Below are 19,221 nucleotides of genomic sequence, written 5' to 3'. Positions count from 1 at the left end.
AATAAAAATTATGAACAACCGACCTAACTGTATAACTGCCTCCACACATACATGCCCATAGCAACTGTGATCTGTTAGTAGTTCCTACAGTCAGGTTGATGAAAACCATATCTGCTCAGGCTTTCTTAGTGAATATATCACGCTCTGGGTTGGGTTTTTCAAAGCTACAAGGAATGCTCCAATGCTGCAAAATTTTGGAGGTTCTGTAAAGCAGGGAATTTTCCAGCATGCTTTTGATGTCTCGTGAAGGGACGTTGCAGTCATCTTCTTAGTACTTGCATTTCTGTGATTATATTTGTTTTTAATTTGATGTAAGTCATATTGAGTCCCACTGCAAAAAAGCAGGCTAGAAATACAATTTTTGATACATATAGACACACAAAAACTCTAACCTAGTTATGCATCTTTTTTCCAGAACAGACAAGAGACAAGATATCCAGGGCAACACCAAAGTATCCTGGAATGCATTTGGGCTTGTGCATTGTCTGTCATAGTCCATACAGAGAAGAAAGATGGAATGGAAGCAGCTGTGGCACATAATGGAAACTTTAGGTATCTTGCCTATAGCTACTGCGCACGGTTTTATCCACTAGACCCATTTGTTCTGTGAACTAATATTTCCCCCCTAAAGAATCCGAGGAATCGTTATTCTGATGAACTTAAAACAGGTTTTGGGTTGATAATATAATGTACCCTCAGTGGAACCCTGCTCAGCTTCATATCCAGTTTGGCCACCAAGAGAAACAGGTCTGATTCCAATACTATTCAACTCTACCAAACTTTAGTTTATTTGAAACAAAGTTAAAAAAAAAAACAGCTAACAGTTGCTGACTTTACTGATGCATAATAAATTGTTTTAAAGGTTTGACAAATATTCACATAAGCCCTAGAAATTATCTGAATGCAATAAGAGAATTCTTTAAGCCAGCAAGAATAGCCGGGAACAGTTTATTAAGCTTTAACAAGTTCCCTTCCTCAATAAGTGAAACAAACAAGTCATTGGTGGAAGGATATAATGCATTTGTGGCAATAGTTATAAAATAAAAATGTAATCTTGAAAAGGAAGTTGTTCTCAACAATGCACCTTACAGTAAAAAAAAAAAAAAATGCCTGTTCACTGTGACTCAGCAGGGTCACAGACAAAGCACAGCTCTTACTTAAGGAGTGCTGCTTATTTCCTGGTCTGAAATCCCCGTCTGTGTTAGTTATGCTAGATGAGGAAACAGACCAAGAAGTTCTCATTTCTGAGAAGTGACTCTTTAGTTTCATCCTGCATCGGGGAAGGCACATTGGAGTCCCAGACCCTGAGGAGCAATGCTAACCTGCTTGAAATTTTAAAAGATTCTCCTCTTCACTATGATTAACAATCATTTCCTTTCTGACATTACACGCAGCCCCACCCCCCCCAAGGCATAGTGGAGGGGGTACTTAGCTCACCAATGTTCCTTAATGGTAAGGCTGCAAATGTTTAGTCCATCAATTCATTATAATAGAAAGCTATACTTGCTTTTGAAAGAATATTGCATTATTTTTAATGTAAGTACTTAAAATATTGCAGATGGCAGATGTCATCTTAAAAGGGGCATTCACACACACCCCTTCCAAACAGAAGGAGGAATGCCTTTCATAAGATTGTACCTACTGCCAGGTTACTCAGATGTAATCAATTAATCTCTGATAAATTAGATACAATTTCTTTAATTAGGCAGCAGCCCTGCATTTGGGAAAAAGCTAGCTAGGTAGATTTCTTGGTGGAATGAACTCCCAGGGCCCTGTCAGAACTTCAACAGTTCCACAGGGCCCGTAAAATGGAGCTCTTTTGCCAAGCCTTTGGTTGAGGCCAGCATGGGTATAAAATCAGGTAATAATGGGCCTCTTCCTATACACTGCCCCTTTTTTCATTGTGTTATTAAAATTGCTTTGTCAGCTAGTAGATGGCCAATCAATGAGCAGAGGTACTAATCCTAGTGCATAGACTGTTAAGTTTTTAATAATCATGTTTCATAATGTTTACACTGTTCTATGATATTTTACTCATGTTGTATTTTACCTCATAGTTAGCCACACTGAGACTTTAAGTGAGAGGTGGAATATGAAGAAGAAGAAACAGTTAGAGGTAATCCTAGCTAGACATGAGGGTCTTCTAGTAATCTCTCATCTTTAGAATTTTGCATACCCAATCCAATCCCAAGTGAGCGTTCGTTCTTTCTCATCTAGCTTTTAATGCATTGCCTATTTTCGGGAAATGTTTTATGGATGGCTGCACTGTTTCTGGGCAGATATATCTAGTTGCCTAAACATCAAAACTGCACATGCTGGGAGGAGGGGGAGTGAATAAACCTGAATAAAGAAATGTAGCTGGGGAAAAATAAATACTAGTAAGAATAGTTTGCACTATCACATGGATACCTTTTGTGATAGATAACACATCTACTAACTTGAATACTTGCCTAACTAAATTACAGTTTTACAATGTGTTGGCTATTCTCTAGCACCACACACAAGAGCTAGCAAGAACCAACAGTAAGCTGCACAGATAAGGTCTTCCTATGAAAACCATCTGTCAGACTGCATTACAATCACCTAGCCATCGTACACAGAAATGCTTTCAAGCAAGTGAAGTGTACAATTTAAAATTACATTAACTCAGCAACCCAGATTTTCATGCACCAATACTGTCATGTAAAATACATCAACTTCCCCAACAAAGACATGCCTTTGGATATCTCATTTTTTTTAGCATCATGTAAAGATTTTCATGCCAGTTCCAGCAGTACTGCAATTTAGGCATGTTAAAGCAGAATGAGAACAAAATTTGAATATAAATGGATAAAGAATTGGAAATGGAACAATATTGATTTTTTAAATTTTATTGTAAGATATATAACAGATGTTATTTTTTGGAATGTCATTTAGCTAATATGAAGTGATGAGGTATGAAACATGTAGTAATGATGAAAACTAATAATATAGTGATAAAATAGACTAGTTATAATGTTTACAATTTAGAATATTTGAAGTGAGAATGATTGTTCAGATTATTATGAAGATGTTGGGAAAAACCTTTTGCTTTTTTGTTCATTTATTTTAGATACTTTGCAATGTATACTAAATTTTGAATACTATGGTTTGCTATATGTAATCCCTTTTCTCTTACATATCCTTCTTATATTTTCACCTTTTTTCTTAAAATAAAAAACATTTATCAAAAAAAGGACTGCAATTTAGATGCTGGATTTATGACTTAACAATTTTCCCTAGCCAATTTAAGGGTTGCACAGCAGGTTACTCCTGCATTATGCTCCAAGATCCTCTTTTGTTCTACAATGTCGTGTTGCCATAACAACCTCTGAACAAAACTCACTTCACACACTCAAAATTACTCTCATACAAGCCCCCTCCCCCGAATAGGAACTGTTATACCGAAATATGGAGATTATGATGCACACAAGACAAAGTACAGGTTATCACTGCAATTCCAAATCTTCTGAATACTGCACATTTTATTATCTGGTTGGGTCATAACCAGTGTTTGAGCAGATGTGTCCATTCTGTAGTTACAAGTCACACATGATACTGAAAGTTGATGGTGTAAGGAAATGGATATTTGTTCTCCTTAGCATTTTCCTCATCTAGAGACCCTGACAAGTCATCAAAATTACCTGGCTCTGTCAAAGTATTTCCCAGAATAGGCCATACCACAGGCAGCACCCAAACCTTGGCCAAGAGATCCAGTAGCTACATCAGTGAATGCTTGTTTCTGAAAAGAAAAAGGCAACAGTATATAATAAACAGAAACAAACATTAAAAAGGTAAAGGTATCCCCTGTGCAAGCACCGAGTCATGTCTGACCCTTGGGGTGACGCCCTCTAGCGTTTTCATGGCAGACTCAATACGGGGTGGTTTGCCAGTGCCTTCCCCAGTCATGACCGTTTACCCCCCAGCAGCAAGCTGGGTACTCATTTTACCGACCTCGGAAGGATGGAAGGCTGAGTCAACCTTGAGCCGGCTGCTGGGATCGAACTCCCAACCTCATGAGCAAAGCTTTCAGGCGGCTGCCTTACCACTCTGCGCCACAAGAGGCTCATGAAACAAACATTAGCACTTATTATAATGGTTTCTTCTGCTCTGAGGAGGGAGGACATCTTGTAATGTGTGATTCCCATCTGTTCATCAAGGACGCAGAACTAAAGTTCTTCTAGACTTCCTGTTTCATTGGCAGAATCACTCCTTTTCCTTAGTTCAGTACTTCCCAAAGGCTTATCTATATAAAAATACTAATTAAATCATTCAACAAATTGAAGAAACAGGAAGTCTAGAAAAATTTTTGTCCTTCCTACTTGATTCTCAGATGGACTCACCCATGTCAAGAGGCCCTCCCCCTCAAAGTGACAGTGGCTATAACACAAATACTCAGGCTGAAATAATATACATGAAGGTAAGCCCCACTAAACTCAGTTGTGCTTATTTAAAAGAAGACAAGATCAGGACTGGACAACGGAACCAACAGTGATAGGCATGTATTATATACATATCCAAGTGCAGTATAACAAAATGCCAGCCTTCTTCTATCATAGGAGATATATCAACATTTAAGATTTGTTCTATTTAAGTCTGTTCTAGAATCTTACTACTTCAACCTCCACAAGCTCTGAGATGAGAGTTGCTAATAAGAACATCTGCCTTTTATATTTAATACAGTATAATAATAAATATTTATTAGGACGTGTATAAACTGTATCACTGCACTAGTTACTATCCTACATAACAATGAATAAAGCAAGCATATGATATGAACTGATTATGCAGTAGGAAGGACTACACAATACTGGTGTGCCCAGCATCCTCTTCTCTTAATACAAAGTCTAGCCAATTTAATTAAATTAATTTGCTGTTCTACTGGATTTAAGAGAATGACTACTAAGCTCAAACTCTGTTAGTTCCTCCAAGGCCTTCTGAACCCAAAGATGTGGAGACCGCAGAAATATGAATTATTCACAAAAAACTTGTCAATACAACATGAAATAAATTACAAACATGTACCACCAAACTAAAATACTGCTTTACATTTTATTTGCTTTCATCACTGAAAACAATTTAATTTCACTTACAAGTCCTTTTTGCATCCTCTTGGGTTAGCTTTTATTAGCTAAATAATTACTCCACAGGGCATGCAGGAATTACTATAAACCATGTACATACTTTCCAAGTTTATAAGGATATGTTCTGTGAGGTCTAAAACTCACTGGCACAGGGTGTCCTTCCAAGATGGAATCAATTTTCCTCAGGTTTAGCAATTCTGATTCATGGAGGAAACCTGCTTCTGCCCAGACTGCATACAAGATTGGTGCTGCATGACCCTAGAGTGAATTCACAAAAGAACATTAAAATATATTATTAAAAGAGTATTTCAAAAGCATTTTTAAAGGAAATAAGGTGTAAAAGCTGTAAAGCTGTGGAAATACCATTTAGTTACTGAGGACAGTACACTAGATATTATACTTAAAAGTAACACAGCTCCCAGGAGTTCTTCTAAAGTAAAGAAGGGGACACCAGGCACTTCCTTGATAGGAGAAGAAAGAACTGACTTGATGGAACATGGGGATGGGCTGTATTCTGAATGGCCCATTATGCACGGCCGCCGAAACGGCGATTTTGGGTCACATGGAAAACGCGGAGGGGGAAGACGCGAAGCACACTGGTTATGCACGGGACAGGGCATGACGGCAGCAAAACCCTGAGTAACCGATTATGCACGTGGCGATCCCGGCGCCGCTTCTGGTTGCGCCCTGGTCACCCGGAAGCTGCGTTTTCTTCCGCATTTCGCTAATGCGGCTTTTTCGGCGGCATGCACAGAAGCTGCGGCCAGTTGCAGCCAGCACAGTGCGTTATCGGTGATTTTAGTCGCCGCCATTCCACCCCGAATGTGCGTTATTCCCCCCGTGCATAATGGGTCAATGGCAGACATCACAAAAAGCTACCATGGGTCATTAGCATCCACAGCAATGATCCCTTTGATCCTGCAATCCAGAACCTACACAGTCTCCTGGTTCATTCTTTTTTCTCCATATAAGAAGTGCAATGCCCATGCCTCCTTTCCTTGAAGTGGGGATTATGCCTGAACAGGCCCCAGTGCTCAATTAGGAAACAGTCAGTACAGAGATTTTGAAAGGAGGGTTGCAAAGTCAGTTTTTCATATACTCACTATCATGTGGAAGAGAAATAATTGCTGACCGAATTTAAAATGTAACACATTACTCCATTTGAGTCACCCTACTGGAGTACTGCATGAAAAGATCTTGCTCTTACCTTAGAAAGAACAAATCGGTCATTGTTAACATTTCTGGGGTCCTGTGGCTTGTATTTCATGGTATGGAAAAACAGCACAGACATAATTTCTGCAGCACTGCAACATGATGTCGGGTGGCTGCAAATCAAAGTACATGGAACATTACAACTGCAACCTCTTATGTCAGGTCACATTCTTATCGGCCAAATACCACTGGTACCATCTATGAGCATTCAATAAGTAACATGCAATTAGAAACATGTATGAGAATTCCTATCATCTGCTTTTATCTTAGTGTCAATTAACTGTATTAAGCTAAGAGACTAGATGTCATATTGGCTTGTCCAAAGCAGACATTAAAGCATAACTTGTAGCAACAGGACAGCTTGAGTAGCCTTCAATCCGCCCTAATAGTAAGATCTTGTGCCAATGGAGTCTATTCAGCGTGCACCTGGAACTGTTTTTTAATTCATCTTTAATTAGGGGAAAGCTTCATCTCACACAGAGGCATAAGCAGATACATTGGTCTTTTGCAGAAAAAAGGAAGACAGTGAAGGTTTATCTGATCTATATAATTCACAAAAATTTAAAAACAAAACATAAGATTAGAGATTAAATTTTAAATGTGTTCTTACCAAACACGTCAAAACTACAGGCAATAAAAATGGCAAGCAACACTGACACAAACCTAATATCGTCAATTGTTTATTTAAAAAAAATTAAATTAATGCTACTGAAAGGAACCGCATTTTCTCCCTTTGGACTATAAACCAGTTAGAAAATACAGAGTGATATTCTGTACTGCAGATGCCAGTCAATACACCCCTCAAAAAAGCAGAAGATGATAAGTACTGGTTTCAGTTTCAGAGAACAGATTGTCAGGGTATTCTAGGACCTGAAAAATAAGATTTTGTTTTGCTTGGCACTAAACATCTAACATCTTGGTTCCGAATTCCATACATCCTAGGCCACTTCTGCATGGGTTATCTGCCCTGAATTTAATGTTGTTGTGAAGTGTTTTTGTTTGTTTTCCTGCTTCCCTACAGTTCTGGGAAAGATCACAATAAAGGCAGGATGGCTGCTGGGTAGGCAAGAAAATTCAGATGGCAGCTATTTCCCCTAACTTTTGTTTCTGTGGGAGCCACTTCCTCCTCGACCTTCACAGAGCTTTTTTTCAGGCATTATATTATCATATCAACTTCATCTTATCCCAATGTTTAAACCAGATTTTCAGAATTCACAGGTTTATTTATTTATTAGGTCAGCCAGTCTCTGTTGTAAAGATAAAAGGGGAAAGTTATACCTCTGCAATGGGAGGGAATAGGTCTCCAACCAGTCCCAACTACTGGGGTAAACTTATTGAGCAACTACTTCAGCTCTTCAATCTTTCCTTGGACTCCAGTTACCAGACAGGAAGCCTGAGAACTATTAAGTATCTATTTACGTATGATTACAACTACAATCTTTAGAGCATGGCATGTTTGTTTTACTCAATTTGCTGATATTCTTCTACCTAGAGAGCTTTCTGATTACTATTCATATTTGACTATTCCTCAGCATAGGTGTGTTTTTATACTGACACATCTTAATGCCTTACTATTGAAAGTTTAGCAAGGGAGGTATCCCTAAGATATCATTCTCTGATAGAGTAATCAATTGTGGTGCAAACAGCATAAATAGCGTTTGCTGGCAGGGGCTCATGGGAATTGTAGTCCATGGACATCTGGAGGGCCACAGTTTGACTACCCCTGGCATAGACATTCTGTATTATGTGCCTTTTGAAAGTACATTAGTTTTCTAAGTCTAGAGATCTTTCAAATCTTCCTTTACTCCAAAATATTGATCATATTGAGCCATCACCTATTTTATTAGAAGGTAATAGCACACCTATCACTCTCTTAGCTGTGAAATTTTATGTGCTTGTGACAGATGTTTGCAGCAGTTCAAATGTGGTCTAGCTTTTTCTATTTTAGTAATCTGCTTAGAACTAATAAGTTAAGAAGCAGTATGAGGTAGAGAATAGAGTAGGGGTATTATGTGGATTGAGCTTTGGTTTTGGAGTTTAATGTTGGACCAGCATGGCTGCAAACAACTTTTGTATTCTACTTTAAAATCATCATCTTTAGCAGATTTGTGAAAGACCACACCTGATAATTTTTAATGCTATTTTTATAACATGATCTGTCTGTTGTTGTTGGAGTGGGTTTCCAAGCATTCTTCCTAATTCTGCCATAATTCTGCCTATATTTAAACATCTCCGTTTAACTCTCATCATCTTGAACTTGAACACTTACATTTACAGGAATTCCCTACTACATAATCCTCATTAAAAAGAAAAAAAACTCTGATTTTATTTCAATGGGGGGGGGGAATAGATCAGACAGTTATAGCAGTTTACATTATGAACCAGCTGCTTTAATACAATATTTAACGGCCGGAATCACTGCCTGAATAGGTCACAGGGCCAAATTCTTTTCCATTTTTCCAATTCCTATATTTCCCATGCAGCTTAGCACTTTATGCAACATCAATTGAACTCATATCTATATAACACATTTCTGAACAAGGTACCACTTAAATATCACTTCTCGTCCCTAATACAAATCCTTGGAAAACAGCACTTTTGTTAACACTTTAAAAACATGCAACACGTGATGTAAAGGATTAGTGTTCATCCCTTAGTAAGTACTTGCACTTTAGGAATTAAAATAATTAGGTTTAAATCATGACTCACACTTGTATTAGTAAATATTTACACGTCTCAGTTAATTAGTAAGCCTTACATGCTTGCTTAAGGCTTTCATTTGTTAAATCTTAGGAAGTTTATACTTAACCATCTTGCTAAAGAACTGCTTCTCTGGGAGAAAAGACTTACAAAAACCTATTGATGGACATACAGAAAATTAAAAAAATTAAAAAGAATAAAGGAACATTTTACAGCAAAATGGAACATCAGAAGTGGTTATCAGCTTAACAAAGTTTTGTTTTGTACACTGCATGAGGCCTCTATATTTTTGCTAATATTTTAAACATATGACAATAGATTGCTACATTTAAGTTATAGCAACTCAAAAACAAAAGTCATGTTGCAATTTATTATAATAAAATACTAGAAATTGGGCTACTTATATAGGAAAATCAGTACTGTGTTTTGTATTACCAAGCAGTATGCTCAATTGGCTTCAGAGGGATGGATTTTCTCAATTACAATATTACAAATTACTGAACATTGTATAACATTAAACATGGCTGCCATATCTACAGATTTCATTGGGACGCGTGGAAGTCTTTAGCAAAGTCTTCAAAAGAATGGTGGTATTTCAGTAGAAAGGTCTAGCAGGACATATCTGCTAAAGTTCGGGTTTATTTCATAATTAGCCATCATTTCACAGGCCAAATTATACTCTAAAATTTAGTGCATTATATTTGCATTTCTATTAAGCCAAGGATTTAGTAGTTTTGTTTACTGGCAATATATGATTCCATCACTTTCCTATGCATTTGCAAATGGCATCGCTAAGGATTTAGAATAAGTTTTAAAAAGAATTCAGTGCAAGAAAAATAAAAGCTAAAGCCCTTCTTGCAGCTTATTGTCAAATAAAAGTATTCCTCCAATGCCACAGCAGTCAATCTTTCCTCTTTTGAAAATCAAATCTCTCTTCTTCTAATGGTCAAATTCTATTAGTTCTAGTCAAACTGTTTGCATTAGCAGAGCAGCCCTTGTACCCACCCAAAGCAAACAGAGCTGGGCTATAAAGATGCCAGCTCAGCATGTATAGATGATTGAGTAAGAAGGCACCAGGTGTAGGGGAAATAACTATGCAAAGGCAAAAATGGCCAAAAGGAATGGAAGATAATTACTTCCAGTCATGCCACATGGTTCTCCTGAAAGCACGCAATAACTAAAGTCAGCTCCAATACTGTAAAGAGACGTATGCAAATTACTACATCAAAGTCTAAAATGAGCATAACATGAGAGTAATTAATTCCAGACAATGTCAAATATTTTGGGCATGGGAAAATTAGGGCTATACCACAGAGATTGGAGTGTGGAACTGGTGGGAGGCCACAGCCCTTAACTGCCAAGGAAACCTCAGCAAGGAATTTGGGAACAACCCTGGATTCCTCCCTGCCTATGGAGGCCAGGGGTACAGGGGTAGCCCACATGGTGTTTTACTACCTGTGCCAAGTGCGGCTACTAGTGCCCTACTTGTCTTGAGACCATTTGACCACAGTGACCCATACAATGGTCACTTCCAGGTTGGATTTCAGTAACTTGCTCTACGCAGGCCTACCCTTGTCCTTGACCTAGAAATTGCAGCTGGTCCAGAAGGCAGCTGCTAGGGCCCTCACGGTAACATCTTGGAGGGCCCATATCCAGCCTGTGCTGAGGCAGCTATATTTAGACGTTGACTCTGCCAAAACGGTCTCTAGATTAATTTGTTTTCCGTTTTCAGTCTGACTTTCGTCAGTGGCAATGAGTCCATCCTTGTTAATGTTTGAATATAATGAGGCAAATGCTCCTGTATAATAGAGAGTCAAGGCTGTGAGCTCTTGGTCTCAGACTGAAAACGGAAAACAAATGAATTTAGAGACCGTTTTGGCAGAGTCAAAGCCTAAATAAATGACATAAGAGGCTTTTTATCTTCTTATACTTAATTAAGCCAATGGATAGATTCTGTCTCTCCTTTGTTACAATTTTGGAATCGTCCACTTTTTTCGTGCAGCACTTAGAGGCAGCTATATCGGCTGCCGGTTGCGGCCCAGCTGCCAGTTGCGGCCCAGATCAAGTTCAGGGTTTTGGTACAAACCTTTAAGTCCATTTGCAGTCATTTGCCCACATATCTGAAAGACTGCCTGCCTCCTTAGGCCCCCTGCAGGGCACTTCGGTCTGTGGGCGTGAATTTGCTGGAGATCCCTGGCCCAATGCAGGTTTGCCTGGCCTCAATCTGGGCCAGGGCCTTTTTGGTCCTGGCCCCGACCTGGTGTGTACCGGACATCTCTTAAGATGGCCTAAAGGCAAGGTTGGCTTTAGGGTAGTAGGACAGGCATAAGGGCCTATTCAAAGAGTACTTTCAAAAGGAAGTTTGAATCAATACAGTGATATAGATGTACTTTTCTGAGGTGCACCTAGTATCTCATTTTAGCAGTGATTAACCGGTTAATCAGGGGAGGGTCAGGATGGCGGGCACATGGCATCAGGGCCTGGACTATAAAATGATTTTCTGACTGTAATTTTGATGCACTGATGTTTGAAATTCAGCCCCAAATCTCAAGTTCTCCAGGCAAATTTACTGCCAGAATTGGGAGAAACCAATAGGTACATTTGCAAGGTAATGAAAAATGCAGGGGCCTGCTGCTAAATATTTATCAGGAAAGACCCACCTCTGTTTTGATTTTTATAAAAAATCATGACACTTTTATTTTTTGGGGGGGGAGCAGATTAAAATTATAGCAATCCACGCAGCACAAGGGCAGAATGACTACGGGATATACTACAGAATGGGATAAATATGACAGAAGGATGATTGGCTTCATAACATGGGCCACCTTTCAAGTAATGGGCCACCTTTCAAGTAATGGGATGGGGGTACATATGGGTAAGACAGCCAGAGAGCCCCTGACAGTGGCCTAGGTTGCACACGGTTGACAAACCATTGATTCTATAGTTGATTACTTTCAACTGCTAGGAAAGACAGATGGGCCTATTATGCACGGCCGCTGAAACGGCGACATGGAGAACGCGGAGAAGCGAAGCAAACCGCTTACACATGGGACGGAACCCAACAGCGGCAAAACCCAGAGTATCCGATTATGCATGTGGATACTCTGAAGCCGCTTCTGGTTGCACCCTGGTGAAGCTCCACTTTCTTCCGCATCTCGCTAACGCAGCTTTTTCAGAGGCATATGTTGACTCTGCACCCAGTTGCTGCCTGCAGCGTGCATAATTGGTGATTTTAGCTGCCGCCATTCCACCCCAAATACGGACCTTCCACTCCGTGCATAATGGGCCTTAGAGAAAAGATACCAGAACAACTGGTATATTCATTATTTTGTTTATTTATTTCATTATATTTATATACTGCCCTCCCTTGCAGCTCAGAGCAGTTTACATTTGAACTTGTGATACAATACAGCTCCAACACTATTCCCATTATTACAATGCTGTAAATAATGCACCTATTTTTCGAAGTGGCATCTTACGGACCTATGAGTTCTTGTACGGTTCATTTCAGATCACATTTCTTAATTGCTCGGCCTATCCTTCTGAAATGGTAGTCTTCATTTTCTCTGCCTTTGACTTAACTGAAAATTTCAAAGTGGAAAATAAAACAGGAACTCCACTGGTGTTGTAAAAGAGTAAATCCAGTTTTTGCAACATTACAGTATGAAAGCAAGTTTACTTCCTTCAGTGGAATATGATGGCTCTGCTTCAGGCTTAGAGTTTGCTATTTCAAGAATTTCCTTGTTTTTCTCTTTCCTCACAGCATGCCTTAGGTAAGAACCTGATTAAAATAGCTGAGGTCATCTGTGACACAACTACATTTTAATCTACAAAAGTTCTATATAGTCCTCAAGACTGTATTAACTTGCACTCAGTCGGAGGAATAATGCAAATAAACCACATAAATCCAAACTGCTTTAACCTCTTTACTACCTACTTAGGGCCAAAGTAAATATGACAGTGCCCATGGGCCCAGCCTGTGAATGTCAACCTTTTTAAAGGTATTTAAAAGTCAGGATTAGACTCTAGTGGCTTTTAAAAATCCCTTAAAAGTGGTGGTGGCATCCATGATTTGACCCCCTGGACACCATCACCTAAGCCAGGGATAGTCAAACTGCGGCCCTCCAGATGTCCATGGACCACAATTCCCAGAAGCCCCTGCCAGCGAATGCTGGCAGGGGCTTCTGGAAATTGTAGTCTATGGACATCTGGAGGGCCGCAGTTTGACTACCCCTGACCTAAGCCTTATGATGAATACCCTTGGGAGAGAAAACTGGATCTGAAAAGGTGGTAGAATGTGGCCACAGCCAATAGTCACAGTTCCTTTGGCAAAACGTCTTGGCAACAGTGACCTTGGCAGCAGTCCTGTAGCAAACCACCCCGTATTGAGTCTGCCATGAAAACGCTAGAGGGCGTCACCCCAAGGGTCAGACATGACTCGGTGCTTACACAGGGGATACCTTTACCTTTACATTTTACCTGTAGCAAAGGTTAACAGAATTTATTCCAACATAAGTTTAATGAGTGACAGCTCACTTCATCAGATGTATTAATTGTATTCAATGTATTTATATTGACAAAAGATCAGGGAGAGATGTCAGTTGAAAACAAGATCCAATCCAAAGAGCAATCCATTCACCCAACCCTCCCCAAGCTGGATTAACATATAACTTAATGTCCTGCCCTGGATAGTCCACACAAGCTCGGTTATCAAAACTGAATGAGCAATCCAACATTCTTATGGGAATAAGCTGTTTGAACTAATTAACAAATTCTAATTTAGTACATTTTTCCTTCGGAAGTCCTTATATAGGAAAACTACAAATTTTACATCACTAGCAAAATATCCTTGAAAATCAAAATGCTCACCCATTGGATTCTGAATACTGCAAATTTTAATGTGACATTTAATTTCATCTGTTGTTCTGCATGTGTTTGTCAGCAAAGGTAAAGGTATCCCCTGTGCAAGCACCGAGTCATGTCTGACCCTTGGGGTGACGCCCTCCAGCATTTTCATGGCAGAGTCAATATGGGGTGGTTTGCCGTGCCTTCCCCAGTCATTACCGTTTACCCCCCAGCAAGCTGGGTACTCATTTTAGCAACCTCAGAAAGATGGCTGAGTCAACCTTGAGTCAGCTGCTGGGATTGAACTCCCGGTCTCATGGGCAGAGCTTTCAGACTGCATTTCTGCTGCCTTACCACTCTGTGCCACAAGAGGCTCATTGTGTTTGTCAGTAGTAGGGACTAAAAAGGTACATGATAGTATACTGTAAATTGAAGGATAAGCAATCAAATGAGTCTAAGATAGTATAGCCACTATTAGTATGTTAAGTGACTCAAAATTTGTCCTATATTACATTGTTAGCTATTATTCTTCCACTTGCCCACTTCCTACCCAAAGGCACACGAGGTATTCCAAATGGTTCCACATTGTCCGCCACAAATGAATATAATATATGCTGCCACATTATCATGGACCAGCTAATGGGAAACATCAATGGTTGTGTGTCTGCTTAGGGCAGCTCCAGCTTTGCACATTGTGTAACACATTCTTGCATTTTCTGACTGGATTATTCCTTTTTTTCTGGCATAGAACTTCAGAGTGCATTTTTCCCTTTCAGTACTACTCCATTGCTCTATCCCAGACCAACATACAGCTGCGCCCACTTATCCGATGACTCAAAATGTCTGGAATATTACAATCTCCGTGCTGCCCAACACGTATTCCATGGAGTTGACCTACATACAGTGCTCTCCAGCTACTCAGAGTTTTCTATCATGATTCTACAGCGCTTTGAAATATTACTCACTTTCCTGCACAATTTCCCCCATATTTTCTGTTGTCTTTACATGTACCTCCAATTCTAAGGGCATGGCAAATCTACTGAATTTCACTAACAAGGGGATTCAACAACATATTGTCAAACACAGATACTTTACACCCTTAAAATGTAATAATCTTAAAGCACTAAGGTTTGCTAGGACTGCTCCCAATATTTAGGTGTAGTGTAGTAGCTCAACCTTTGAACATATTAAAGTGCTCCACATCAGGACTCAGATCCTTATTCTTTACCAATAAGATATGATATAGAACCTGCACAATCAAATATTAGGATAAGGGCTTCTAAACCAGAGGGAGATATTCCAACTCAATTTCAATCCCTGGATCTCTTCTTGACCAAGGGGATGCATTCTACTGCTGAGTTCTTTGGGGTTGCAGATTTAATATAATATACTTTCACTGTTCATGAAATTACAGAAACTACAGATATTAAAAATTCCGTTTATGACTAGGCTGCGGGTGCTCTAACATAGCAATGTTACACAAACCTTGGAATAACTTACCAATTTCCTCCTTATGCATTAAGGAGAAAAAAAATGTTTTAAAGTCCTAGTTTACGTTTCTGACAAATAAAATGAGTCCTTATTCAAAGTCAATTCTATACACTACAAAAAGATGGAACACTAAAGTTATCCATTCATTTTGTGCTCTGTTGGCTATGTGACCAGTGTAAAAAATGCTTGATTTTCCAAGGAGGAGATGTGGAGAAGTTTTTCTTATTTTCTAAGAAGTATATCCACGCCAGGCAACTTCTGGAATCTGCAGTCAGTACACCCTAAAATATACCCTGTCCAGAGGCTTGACTAAACTGCCCACTGAAGATTAGAGGCATATGGCAAATAGTCCCACTGAGTTGAAATTCAGTAGACAATGAGTTATGACTGATGGATGCAAAATGAAAAAGAATATTTTAGTCTTGGGTATAAATGCTCTTTAGCTGTGCATCAGTTTAGCATTCCTGTGTTTCTCTTACTATCGCATCATCATATTTATAATGAACCTATACCATCTGTGTTCATATAAGTTTTCAATTCAATTTCATGCCTTCTGAACTCTTCTCCTTTAGATGCTACACATAATCAAGAGGGACAGTAGCATTGTGGTAGAAGTAAACGCCTCATCCACACTACCCTCAGCTAATAAAAAGCTTTTGCATGTGTGCACACACGCACGTAGCAGTCAGAAAATGCCCCCATAATTATGAACAAGCTATACGGCTCTCCATTAGAAGTCAGCTCATGAACCAAATGCTTAAAAAGCATATTCTGACATCTCTAATATACAGTGAACATCATTCCCAAGCAACATACATATAAATATATAAACTGAACTGCATAAACAAACATTTTATATGTATTTTAATCCTTGTTCATTCCCCATCCACTAGGTGGTTCATTATAATAGCTCCCTTTTTATTTCCAAGTGAATTCATAGAATGCAACAGCACAACTGATTTTCAACCAGTTTTCCAAATTTAATATAACTTCCACCAATGACAAAGAATATGCTCCCTTCCCTGGAGTTTCCAACCATGAAAAACAACAAACATAAACCCTCCTATCTACTTTTCCAACAGAGGAAACTTAATGAAGTTCACAGCAAAATAAAGAAATTATGTTGAATTGGGTAAAGCTGCAGCTTTGCTATAAGGCTGAACTTTCTAAAATGATGTATAAAGGCTAAACCTTCAACCAAAGAAAACTGGACAAATAGGTTACTGTTGAAACTGACCCCTTGTCATTACCTCACCAGATTTGTTCACTACAGGAATTTCAAAATTTAACTGACATCTAAAGATTGTTTCAAAACCACATTTCCAAATCTAGCCTTTAAGGCATCCTTTAATTGTTTTGCAATCCAGTTACAAGAACCTTTAGAGCAAAAAAAAAAAAAAAAAAAACCTTCCACTCCGAGGACACCAACATTTTTTCCATCTAGTTTAGAGAAAATTAAAGTAGTTGATTGGCATCACAGCAAACAGGCTAATACTTTAGCCTCCTTTAAAAGAAACGGCAACTGGTCAAATTACAGCAGATTTAACGATCCCACGGCCACACCCCACAAAATTAAACTTCAGTGTTTATCTAACAGTGCAGAGTTATCCAGCTTGAAAGATGACACATAGCTCAACGGATTTCAATAGTCAGATTCCCTGAAGAAATATTTAGTAATCCCCAGCTGCACAAACTTGTAGCAGAAAGGGGGCACAGGACAGAGCTTTTTTTTTTGGGGGGGGGGGGCAGACAGATCCAGCTTGATATTTACATACCATTCCCTGTTATTTGCCCTGACATGGATGGCTCAGGCTAGCCAGATCTCGTCAGTTCTTGGAAGCCAAGCAGGGTCAGCCCTAGTTAGGACTTGGATGGGAGACCACCAAGGAAGCCTGGGGTTGGAAAGCAGAACTGGGCAAAAGCAAAGCATCTCTGAACGTCTCTTGCCTTGAGAACACCTAAGGGCTTGCCACTCCACAGCACTTTCCACCACCACCACCACCACTCAGTTAATCCCCTCAAATGCAGAAGAAGGCATAACAGCTAGCAAAATCCTGGTTAGTACTAAGATGAGAGACCACCAAGGAAGCCTGGGGTTGCTATGCAGAGGCAGGTAAAGGCAAACCACTCCTGAATGTCTCTTGCCTTGAAAATGCCTAAGGGGCTGTCACTTGACAGCACTGTCCGCCACCACCCAGCTAATCTCCTCAGCTGCAGGCGGGAATGACAGCTAGCAAAACCAGGTTCGTACTTGGATGAGAGACCACCACAGAAGTCTGGGCAGGTAAAGACAAATCACTTCTGAAGGTCTCTTGCCTTGAAAACACCCAAGGGGCCGCCACTTGACAGCACTTTCCACCCCCAATTAATCTCAACTTCAGAAGGAGGGACTGAGAGCAAGCAAGGGGACAGTGCAAGCAACGACTTCGAGGCAGAACCCAGTCTTGGGGGACGGGGGAGTCGAGAGAAGGGCAGCTGAGGAGGGCTCTCACTAACGCAGAAAGCCACCTGGCGGGCCCATTCCTGAATGGTTTGAGGCTACCTGGCCACAGGGGCAGTGCGGGATGCGCCGGCGAAGGCACCCGCTGCCTTGAATGTGGCAAGGACCTGTGGCGGGAAGACCACGCAAGCGGCTTGCTCTGTCCGGAGAGGAGTGGCCCGGGGCCTACAGCGAAGGGGTGCGCAGCGAAAGCCCTTTCCCTTCCTCCACAGATGCCCTCGAGCCACTGCTCAGCCTCTCTCCAGCCGGCGGGCCCCCTCTCAGCTGAGGGGAGAGCGGCAGGCAGCCCGGCAGGGCAGGAAAGCACCGGTCCCGCTTGCCCGCCCTCGCCCCAGCCCCTGCCCGCCTGGCTGGCTGGCTCACCCGGAGCCGGCTGCAGTGGTCGCCTTGATGGAGTTGATGCGGAGCCGATTGGCCGTGTCCTTCAGGGCCTGCAGCGTCTGCTGGTCGGGTTTATGATAATCCTCCATGGAGAAGCAGGAACGCGGCCGGCGGCAGGCTGGAGCGACGGGCAGCAAAGAGCAGGTGAAGTTGGGCAGGCCTCGCCTCGGCGACTGAGGAAGGAGAGGAGGAGCAGCCCGGCCAAGCTCTGCCAGCCGAGGAGGAGCCAGCCGCCGGGGCTGCCTCTGAAGTCGGACACGGGCGGGGCCGCCCCGGCCTAGCCCCTTCCACGCCCCTCGACGCCTGGGAGGCGGGACGACGAGCCCCGGCAGCTCCCAGGGAGCCGGCCTGCTGCGCGAGGCTGCGTGCGGGCGGCCAGGATTCCCTGCTGGATTCCCGCCTGCTGGATTCCCGCCGTCTTGGCTCGGCAGAAACGCGAAGCAGCCGCTCCGCCAGCCTAGTGGCACGGACGCCTTCGCGCGGCGCGCTGTCTAGGAGGGAAGCTCTCGTGTTTACCGTGCGTCGCGGGAACCAGACCCTTCTCTGCACCTGCACGCGTTACAGTATCTGTTTCCTGTTCCCTGTAAACCGCCCTGAGCCTTCGGGGGAGGGCGGTATATAAATAGAAAGGAAAGGAAGAAGTTTGCAAAACACTGCGGTGGAAAAAGCATGATAAATTCAAGTGGGTGTATGTGAACCATCCGATGATTTAGGCCCAGATGAAAGGGGGGGGGGGACTCCACCGGCTCCTTGCCATCCTTCTGAGGCCGGGGAGAGGGGAGTCCTTTGCCAGTAGGTCAGTCAGGCACCTGAATAGGCTCTTGCACTTTGAAGGCACAGAGCACACACCGGAAGAGCAGTTTGAGCACATTTTAACCAATTTTTCAAAATATTGTCATTGGTAAAGCTAAGGCTGCTGGGTGGGGCCTGAAGGTCTCCTGGAATTATGACTGATCTCCAGACTAGAGAGATCAGTCTCCTTGGAAAAAA

The 19,221-nt window shown here is 41.3% G+C and overlaps 1 protein-coding gene across 1 annotated transcript in view; it reads right to left on the bottom strand.

The window, feature by feature from the left end:
• The window catches only part of TKT (transketolase), a 38,321-nt gene extending 19,809 nt beyond the window's left edge, over positions 1 to 18,512 (bottom strand). Inside the window, exons 1-4 of the mRNA XM_077325547.1 lie at positions 18,214 to 18,512; positions 6,310 to 6,427; positions 5,247 to 5,360; positions 3,663 to 3,760 (exon numbers count right to left, since the gene is read on the bottom strand). Of these exons, the coding sequence (XP_077181662.1) occupies positions 3,663 to 3,760; positions 5,247 to 5,360; positions 6,310 to 6,427; positions 18,214 to 18,320 (437 nt within the window). The 5' untranslated portion in view covers positions 18,321 to 18,512. The remainder of the gene's footprint in view (positions 1 to 3,662; positions 3,761 to 5,246; positions 5,361 to 6,309; positions 6,428 to 18,213) is intronic.
• Positions 18,513 to 19,221: the final 709 nt, after the last annotated feature.

The sequence above is a fragment of the Paroedura picta genome, chromosome 3, assembly GCF_049243985.1.
Source record: "Paroedura picta isolate Pp20150507F chromosome 3, Ppicta_v3.0, whole genome shotgun sequence".
Classification (NCBI taxonomy): Eukaryota; Metazoa; Chordata; class Lepidosauria; order Squamata; family Gekkonidae; genus Paroedura; species Paroedura picta.
Note: the sequence above shows the minus strand (reverse complement) of the source record. Positions and strands in the feature narration are given on the sequence as shown.